A 9,595-nucleotide genomic window follows, 5' to 3' on the forward strand; every position below is an offset into this window, starting at 1 on the left:
GCATGTAGTGAGCACTCAATAATTGTTAGCTATTTTAAAATGTTGTATGTGTGATTATTGTATGTGTTTGGTCTCATATCTACCATTATTTTCTGTTTTCTGATTACCATCCTTTTTCCTCTATTTACTATTTCTTTTCCTATCATTAGTCTTTTTTTATTTTCCTTTTTTCTGAGTGATCTATGCACTGTGTTTCTATTGTTTAATAATTATACTTAAGATTGTTACTGCTTTATTAAGATGTAAGTGATTTTGCAGTTTGATGAGTTTTGACATATGTATACACCCCTGAAGCCATCAAATTAATCACCATAATTAATATATCCATCACTCCGGTTTTATAACTGTGTTTTCTTTGATTCTTTGTCTAATTTGCATCCATTAACTGCACAGCCAATTTAACAGCTAAATAGTTTGTATCTCCTGCGTGACCCAGAGTCCGTACTCTGACCCACCTTCTTATCTAACTCTCATACACCAAGCCAATATTTCCTCTGCTGTTAATCAACCCAGGACCACGTATCAGACAAATAGCAACATCCCCCATGCCCTGAAGGCCACCAGAATCATTTAAATTAGCCAGTTCTAAGCTCTTTCCCTTCACCTGCCTTGACTTTCCCACAGAAACCCCAGGGAACGCTCTGGCTTCGGCTTCCCCTCCTCCTTTTCTGCCTCCAGCCCAACCTGGTGCTTCCCCAAGTGGCCCTGCATGGACTGGCATGCCCCTTTCTCTTGATGAATGTAAGTAATAAATTTTCCTTTTGATGGCATTGGCCTCTCTGTCATTACTCAGTCACCTCCACAAATTAAAATCGTGGTTCAAATTTATACATTCCCCCACAGTCTTCCCATGCCCCTGGCAACCCCTTTGTTCTTATTTCTTCTCCACCACTCTCTAGGTGAGCACTAGTTTGCTTTCTATCAGTAGAGGTTAATTAACACTTTCAAGGATTTTATATAAATGTCATACATTATGTATTCTTTTGCCTGAATTCTTCCCTTTAGAAAATTATTTTTAATTCTTGTTTTCATTCTTGTTACTGTATATATTAATAGCTTATTCCTCATATTTTTCTGAGTAGCTTTCCCTTACATGGATATAGAACAGCCTGTGGATGGCTTCTGTGTTGTTTCCAGTTTGCAGCTATTGTAAATAAAACTTGTGTCATTCATGTACAGGTTTTCGTGTGGACGTACGCTTTCATTTCTCTTGAGTAAATAACTAGGAAGTAAGTTATGTTGTATGGCAGGTATATACAGGTAACTTTTAAGGAAACTGACAATTTTCAAAAGTGATTGTTTCATTTTACATTCCTAACATGAGTGTAAGAGTGTATATGAGTTAGTTGCTCTACAATCCTTACCAACATTTGGTATGGAGTACCTTTTTAATTTTTGCCATTATATCAGATATGTAGTGATATCTTACTATAACCATGGATTATCTTATTTGTATCTTTCGAAATAAAATGTAGTTATTTATAGAAATAACTAATAAATAAAGGAATTTTTAAAATATAGTTGTACTCATCATTATTTTTTGCTCCTATGTCTTTCCTTAGAGTTTATTTTTCTCCTTGCTGAAACATATCCTTTAATAAGCCTCTTAAAGAGGTTCTATGGGTGGTAAATTCCCTTAGTCTCTGCGTGCTGTCTTTATTTTGCTCTATTTCAAATGATGGTTTAGCTGGTACTAAGAACTCTGAAGATATTGTCTTCTGGTCTCTATTGTTACTGATGAGAGGTGTGCTGTCAATATATTGCCACTTTTTGATAGGTTATCTATCTTTTATTTTTGACAGCTTTTAAGACTTTCTGTTTTTCACACTGTGCGGTTTTAATATGATGTGTCCAGTGTGAATTTATCTTTAGTGAAACTATTTAAAATAGACAACACTTTCCTGATGTGAGGACTTTCTTTGATTCTGCAAAATTCTCAGTTATTTCTCTTCAAATATTGTCTATTCCTTCATTTTTCCCTCCAGAACTCCTATTAGACAGGTCATGGAGTTGCTTAATCTGTTTTCTATTCCCTTCAACTGCTTTTTAAAATATACTGTTTTATTTCTTTATCTTTTTATACTGCACTTTGGGTCAGCTCCTCAGCATTATGTTTCAATTCACTGATAATATATTTAACCAAGGCCAGCTGAGATTTATTTAAGAGGAATTTGTATCTTATTCATTTTTATAAGCCAAAGCAATATGGTTTTAAAAAGCCACTCTTTAAACAAAAAGCATTTGATGATTAAATATAGACATTTTATGTGTTATCATATAATTTCTTATCTGTATGTATATAACTTTATTAATTACCCAAATATATTTTCACATAACAAATGATAGCATATTAACAAATTTGCAACTTAACTTTTAAGACAACACATTATTATATTATGTTCTGTCAACACAAACATATTTTTATGCAAAGGTAGAATGTTTTTGTTGTGATTTGACTTTATGGGTACCTAGGTCTTGATCGTCTCTTTTGGGAAAACTTTTGGAATCTATATGGAAGAACTCTGAAATTATGGATGCTCCAGACAGACCTAAATTTCTATTGTTCTAGTATTAGATAACTTCCATGATTCCTTATGCTATAATTTTATAGTAACAAAATCTTGGACTAGTACAAAGGTAAGAATGTTCTGATTTTCTTCAATACTGTATTTGTTGGTGCTAAGCATTTTGTGTCACACAAAGGAACACATAGAAAGATGGCAGCAAGTTTGCTTTGCAATCAAGTCATCCTCTTTTTAGTAGAAAGATATACTGAAGATGGAGAAGGAAATGGCACCCCACTCCAGTATTCTTGCCTGGAGAATCCCATGGACAGAGGAGCCTGGTGGGCTACAGTCCATGGGGTTGCAAAGAGTTGGGCACGACTGAGCGACCTTACTTTACTTTACTATACTGAAGAAGTTTTCCCTGTTACTCAAGCCAGATGAAACTCTCCCTCAGGTCCCTCCGGCTGTACTCTGAAGTTCATTTATTAGCTCAGGATTCACAAAGTACACAAGGAAAGATGCTAGAATCCTTTAAACATGTAAGGATGTTGGGTTGTCTGACACAACCAGTTAAACCAGTAAGATCCCATAAAATGGTTATAGCTGGTGGAGTCTAATGATCAGAAAGGGCTACGAGCTGATTTGTGAAGGAGCTTCTCAAGATGAGCCCAGCTCTCTGGGACATTGTATCTTCTCTGCAGAGAAGTGGAACATTTATCAACACTTTAATTGCTGCTTTGACTATCTGTGGGCAACAACTCTTCTCCTCTTTCACATTCAGTTGTCCCTGTCAGGTTGGGAAAAATTTCTACTATGGTTCTGCTTTTCTGATCATTCCTGCCTTAATCCTTCTGGTTGCCGGCTTTGCTCTGAGAAGCCAGACGTGGACAATCACCAGTGAATACTGCTGCAGCTGTGTCCCTCAGCTCCGGAGAATCAGCCTCCTGGAGCGCAAGCTGGCTTGCCTTCGCTTCTTCAGCATCACCGGAAGGGCACTTGTTGCTCCATTAACGTGGCTGGCGATGACCCTGCTGACAGGCACGTACTACGAATGTGCAGCAAGTGAATTCGCATCTGTGGACCGTTACCGAGCGTTTGACAATATTAGTGCCGGCGAACAGCAGGAGATCCTAGCCGGGTTTCCATGCTGCAGATCAGTTCCATCCAATATGATCCCGGTCAGAGATGAAGTAGCTCTTCTACACAAATACCAGTCACAGGTAAGTTCTTGCTTTTTATTTTCAGCTCTGCTATCCTGTATTAACTGGTGCTTCCCTGGGGGCTCTATGGTAAAGAATCTGCCTGCAGTGCAGGAGATGCATGTTTGATCCCTGGGTAGGGAAGATCCCCTGGAGGAAGAAATGGCAGCCCACTCCAGTTCTTGCCTGGGAAGTCCCAAGAACAGAGGAGCCCGGCAGGCTGTAATCCATGGGGTCGCAAAAGAACTGAATAGGACTTAGCCACTGAACAACAGCAATCTCATGTTAACTACAATCATTGGAAATATTTTCCATTTCTGCTGCTTCTCATATTGTCTGATTATAGAACACAAACTGGATGCCACTCATCAGTTAGATTTCTACTGAGCGGCTGCATAAATATGGTTAGGATGTTGGGCTTTGGAGTGAGCAGACCTGCATTTGAGGCTTGCTTTACCATGTATTAACCTGCAAAACCTTAAGCAAGTTATTTAACTTATCCATGCTTCACTTTTCTCAGCTGTAAAATGGAGATATTGTTAATATGATCTGTCATATAGGGTTGGAGTGAGTAATAAACAAGTTAATGCATCTAAAGCACTCAGTACTGTGTTCAGAATCTATTATATATTAAAAACAAGGAATTTTCAGTTAAGTCTCTCAGTTGTGTCTGACTCTGCGAACCCATGGACTGCAGCACTCCAGGCTTCCCTGTCCATCACCAATGCCCAGAGATTGCTCAAACTCGTGTCCATTGAGTCAGGGATGCCATCCAACCATCTCATCTTCTGTCATCCCCTTCTCCTCCTGCCTTCAGTCTTTCCCAGTATCAGGGTCTTTTCCAATGAGTCAGTTCTTCGCATCAGGTGGCCAAACTATTGGAGTTTCAGCTTCAGCATCAGTCCTTCCAATGAATATTCAGGACTGATTTCCTTTAGGATGGGCTGGTTTGATCTCATTGCAGTCCAAGGAACTCTCAACAGTCTTCATCAATACCACAGTTCAAAAGCATTAGTTCTTTGGCATTCGGCTTTCATTATGGTTCAATTCTCACATCCATACATGACTACTGGAAAAACCATAGCTTTGACTAGATGGACCTTTGTTGGCAAAATAATGTCTCTGCTTTTTAATATGCTGTCTAGGTTGGTCATAACTTTTCTTCAACAGGGAATTTTAGATATTGTTATTAAAATATTATTACTAAATCCCATCTTTCTGCGTGTATATTCTTAAATATGTGTTCTTATATATTTAAATCACATCTAAAATTACAGGAGGCTTAATTATAATTAAAAATAAACACTGATGATAGTTCTAAATTTCGTGTCATTAGATAGGTTTGTGGGAGGGAGTGGAGTCAAGTGATGGGAAGGCCTAAACCTACTAGGTTTATATGTTGAATCTAAAGATGTAAAAGTACATTTTTGTCAGTACAGAAAGAATCATTGGTGTTCATCAGTTTCTCCCAGGGATTTGGGAGAAAAACACGTTTCAAATCACTGCAATGCCGTAAGAACAGATTCATGTTTTTTAATTTATTTTTTATTTTATATTGCAGCATAGTTGATTTACAATGTTGTGTTAGTTTCAAGTATACAACAAAGTGATTCAGTTATACATACCCATCTATCTATGCTTTTATTGTTTTTCAGATTATTTTCCCATATAGGTTATTATTGAATATTGAGAAAAACACATTAATTTTTAAACTACTTATTGCAAAGGCCTCTCTTGACCCATCACTTTTCAGTTATTGAAATTTAAAAGTGCTGATGATATTTAGTTGAAAAAATTACTGTCAACACAACAATATTGAAGTGTTATGTATGGACCAGTTGAAACAAAATTAGAAATCTTATTAAGAAAGGATTTGTCTGAACCTATTTATGCTGGCCTTAAATGTCAAGCAGAGGAGCTGTGAAAAGTGAAAAAATCAGTGGGACAATTTTGACGTTAAAAAATGTTCTTGCTTTAAAAAACTAAGGTATAATACACAATGGTAAGATGTTCTTAAGGTCAAAATAAAACATCTTGTCTCATGATACACAGACTTCTGTGAAAAGACAGTTTTATAACTCTGAATACCATGAGCAAGTGGATTTTTTGATTTAGTGACACCACCACCAATATTTGGGCTTCCCTGGTGGCTCAGACAGGAAAGAATCTGCCTGCAATGCAGGAGACCAGGGTTCGATCCCTGGGTTGGGAATATCCCCTGGAAAAGGGAATGGCAACCCCCTCCAGTATTCTTGCCTGGAGTATTCCATGTACAGAGGAGCCTGGTGGGCTACAGTCCATGGAGTCACAGAGTTGGACACAACTAAGTGATATTTATTGACCACTAATATTTATTGAGATGCTTATCCTATAGTGTACAAATACATTATATCTTAATTCTAATCTTCATAATCCTAAGAGGTAGGTATAATCAACCCCATTTTACGGATGAGGAAACTGAAACTCAAAGAGTTTATAACTTTCATAAGTTTATAGAGCTAATAAATGGCTTATCAAGCTAGCCAAAGACCATGGGCTGTTTCTATTTGCCCTCCCACCTTCTACAGTTACCTCATACTCCAATCTCATTTGAGGAATATGTACTATCTTTCTGTCGGATAATTCTGGGTTGACCACCAGATCAAATTAAGTTTAAATCCTGTCTCTGCCTGTACCTTCTGGACATTTATTTCATCCCATTTCAATACCTTCTATACCCATGCCCAAATCATCTAACTGCAAATTGAATGATGAACCCTCCCTCTACCCCTGCTCCATGCACTGTCACCCATATAAAGTCCTTCAGTGATTTTCTACCAGCCTAAGCACAAATCCAGATTCTTGGCCTGACATACAATATCCTTCAATATGTGGCCCCTGACCATTTCCCCATATGATTCCTATGACCTTGTGAATTCAACTTCTTGGGGTTTTCCCAACTCTTCACATGCTTCTTCTTCTGACTTCTTCCCTAATTGGAATTCTCCTCAACCTCTTGCCTCTGGTGAACTTGTCTTTAATAAGTTAAGTTTGAGCCTCATCATCTCTCCTGGGAAGTGCTCCCTGACACTCTTCTCTTTAAACAAGTTCATGTGTCTTCATTGTCCTTCCTTGGGCTTTGGGATTTGGAAAGAGAGACTGTATCTAAAATTATCTGGATCTGTGTCCCAGGAACCAAGCAGTATGTACAGCACATGGTGGGAGGTCAACCTCGGGCTCAGTAAATGATAGCTGATGAATTAATGGGCATCTGCGATGACCTTTCCTCAACCATGCTGGCCTCTAATAAGTTAAATCATGACAGGATGAGTATCACTTTGTAGGCTTCAGCCTCTCTAGAGTGAAGCTATCTTGCTGTGCACACACTGGTGATTCCAGGCCTGTTGGTGAATCACAAGCTGTGGAACAGATCTTCACCATTTAGATTCTGGCTGCATACTGGTGGTTTTCCTAAATGTGTGCAGCCCATCTGTCTCACTCTACATAACAACCACTAAATATTGAAAAAAGAATAATGAAAAGAAAAAAAAAGGATTCTAAGCATAGAAAACAGTTATTTGTTATTTGTCAGTCTTTAAAAGTGGAAACTAAATAGTTGCAAATAAAATCTAGTTGACTTTCCTTTCAAAGTATATTTCAAAAACCAACCATAAAACTGGCCAGCAAAAGATTATTTGAAGGGAGAGGAAGATGAAAAGGAAAACAATAGGTGGTGCACATTTAAGGGCATGAGAGTCTGCTCATTAACTTTCTTCAGTCACAAAAAAATAAAAGGAAATAGTAATTTGGGAAGAAATGTCAGTGAATACTTGCTGGAACATCATTGAGCTTGGTAGCTTATAAAACTACCATTATCTATTATATCATAATTTTCATCACTATCATTATTAAATATTTATTAAGTGTCCAAAGAAATGTATAAGCCTACGCCTGATGCTTAAACTAAAATAAAAAATGTGGTTTATGTCCCTTATGCAAAGATAATAGGCAGGTTATAATGTTTGCCACTTCCAGGACAGTATCTAGAACCCACTTCAAAATCTTTGGAAATTTCCCAAATCCAAAAATCCTTGGTAATCCCAAAGCCAAGTTGAAAATGGTTGGGCCTATATCCTGTGTCACACCTGCACCCAGGATCAAATGAATAGCACCTGTCAATATGCTAAAGACTAGAAAAGCAAATTTCTTACCCATATTTTAGTTCTCAGATTTGTGGGGATCCCTCCCATCATGGTTGTTTCTTGAATATTTAATATAGTGATGCTTTCTGTTTTTCTTTTGAATAATTATGTGAAGATGCTGGGCTGGATTCTGATCACCTTGGCAACCATCACTGCCCTAGTCTCCTACTCTTTGGCGAGGTGCTGCTCACCCCTCACCTCCCTGCAGCACCGCTACTGGACCAACCACCTCCACAATGAGAGGGAGCTGTTTGAACAAGCTGCGGCACAGCATTCACGGCTCCTCATCCTGCAGCGTATAAAGAAGCTATTTGGCGTCATTCCTGGAAATGAAGATGTCAGACACATCCATATTCCTTCATGTCGGGACTGGAGAGAGATGTCAGTCCCCAGCTTTCTCTGCATGGGTAATGACGTCCAAGGTAACTACAGCTTCCTTGGAGGCAGGGTGGATGAAGATAATGAGGAAGGCAGATCAGGAGGTATTGAATTAAAACCTTAATCATAGCACCTTTCACAATTCAAATATTTTATTTTTATAAGGACAAAATTTCCATGTAATCCCTTCATCTTTTTCTCTCTCTTCTGATATTTGTTTATGTCAGTTCATCTGAAATGCTATTTCCGAAATCAATTTATCTGATCATGGTAACAATTTCTCGTTTTGAAATTTCACTGATGGTCTTGTAGTGCATATATTAGCCTGATTTTTTTTTTACAAATGTGAAAATTGTAGTCATATCAAAATTTGGATCCTAGTTTTGTTCCTTAGTAGCTGTGCAAAAATGAATATCTTCGAGTGCTATTTTGTATCTGCATTCAGATAGCAGCTACTTCTGAGATTTGTGAGGACACATATGACAATTAAATATGATAATACAAGCTAAGTACTCAGCACAGTGCCTTTCATAAAATAAGTGCTCATAAATGTTATTTTTGCCCTTCCTCTTTCCATTGCTTGTCTTTTATCATTATTTTCGCCATTTCTAAGTTTTGTTTTTTAAAATTTTCTCCCTCTGTATAATACCCAGTGACTTTTCACTGCTTCTTCCTCTTTCTTCAAGCTTAAATATCTGATCTTTTGGGAATCAAGATAAAAAAAAAAACCTTTATAAATTGTTACCACGTAGGGGGGAAGCCCAGGCAAGAAGGTCTTGAGTCATCTTGCCATGCCCAAGGAAAGATGGACACATATTGTATCCTCACTGGTGTTATAAATGTTATTTGTGGCACCTCCATAGTGGAAACATTTTTACAGCTATGATATAGAAAGTTTATTCTAGAAAGTTCCCCCTGTGTTCCACTACCAGGACAGCATCTATGTCTTTTTGTTATCACACCTTTGTACTCAAAACCCATTTTAGGAAGGAAGGCTGTAAGCTATATTTGTAGATCTATTATCTAAACTCTAAAAGGGAAGACCTACCTAAATTTTCACTTCTAAAATTTGACAGTTTTCTATTTTATCCTCATTATTTCTGATATATATATAGTCTCATGCCTGATTTTTGCCACATTCACTTGAACAACTGGTTCATTGGTCAAAATAAGCAAAGTGAGGGTTTTTCTTTATCTTTTAAGCAAAATAATGGCTACTTACTGGGCAATGGACCAACTGCCAGTAGTCAAGGTGACTTTCAAGGAGACCAGAGAATCTGACCATCTAAAATGCAGTCGCTTACCTGGTAATCTTACAATCATGGAAGAG

The 9,595-nt window shown here is 37.7% G+C and overlaps 1 protein-coding gene across 1 annotated transcript; it reads left to right on the forward strand.

Annotated features, from left to right (window-relative positions):
* The first annotated feature begins 3,111 nt into the window (after nucleotides 1–3,111).
* On the forward strand, nucleotides 3,112–8,609 carry CALHM4 (calcium homeostasis modulator family member 4). The gene is made up of 2 exons (XM_006055685.3): nucleotides 3,112–3,727; nucleotides 8,003–8,609. The coding sequence occupies exons 1-2, from the start codon at nucleotides 3,170–3,172 to the stop codon at nucleotides 8,387–8,389; spliced, it is 945 nt and encodes a 314-aa protein (XP_006055747.3). The 5' UTR covers nucleotides 3,112–3,169; the 3' UTR covers nucleotides 8,390–8,609.
* The last annotated feature ends 986 nt before the right edge of the window (nucleotides 8,610–9,595 follow it).

The sequence above is a fragment of the Bubalus bubalis genome, chromosome 10 (assembly GCF_019923935.1).
Source record: "Bubalus bubalis isolate 160015118507 breed Murrah chromosome 10, NDDB_SH_1, whole genome shotgun sequence".
Taxonomy (NCBI): Eukaryota; Metazoa; Chordata; class Mammalia; order Artiodactyla; family Bovidae; genus Bubalus; species Bubalus bubalis.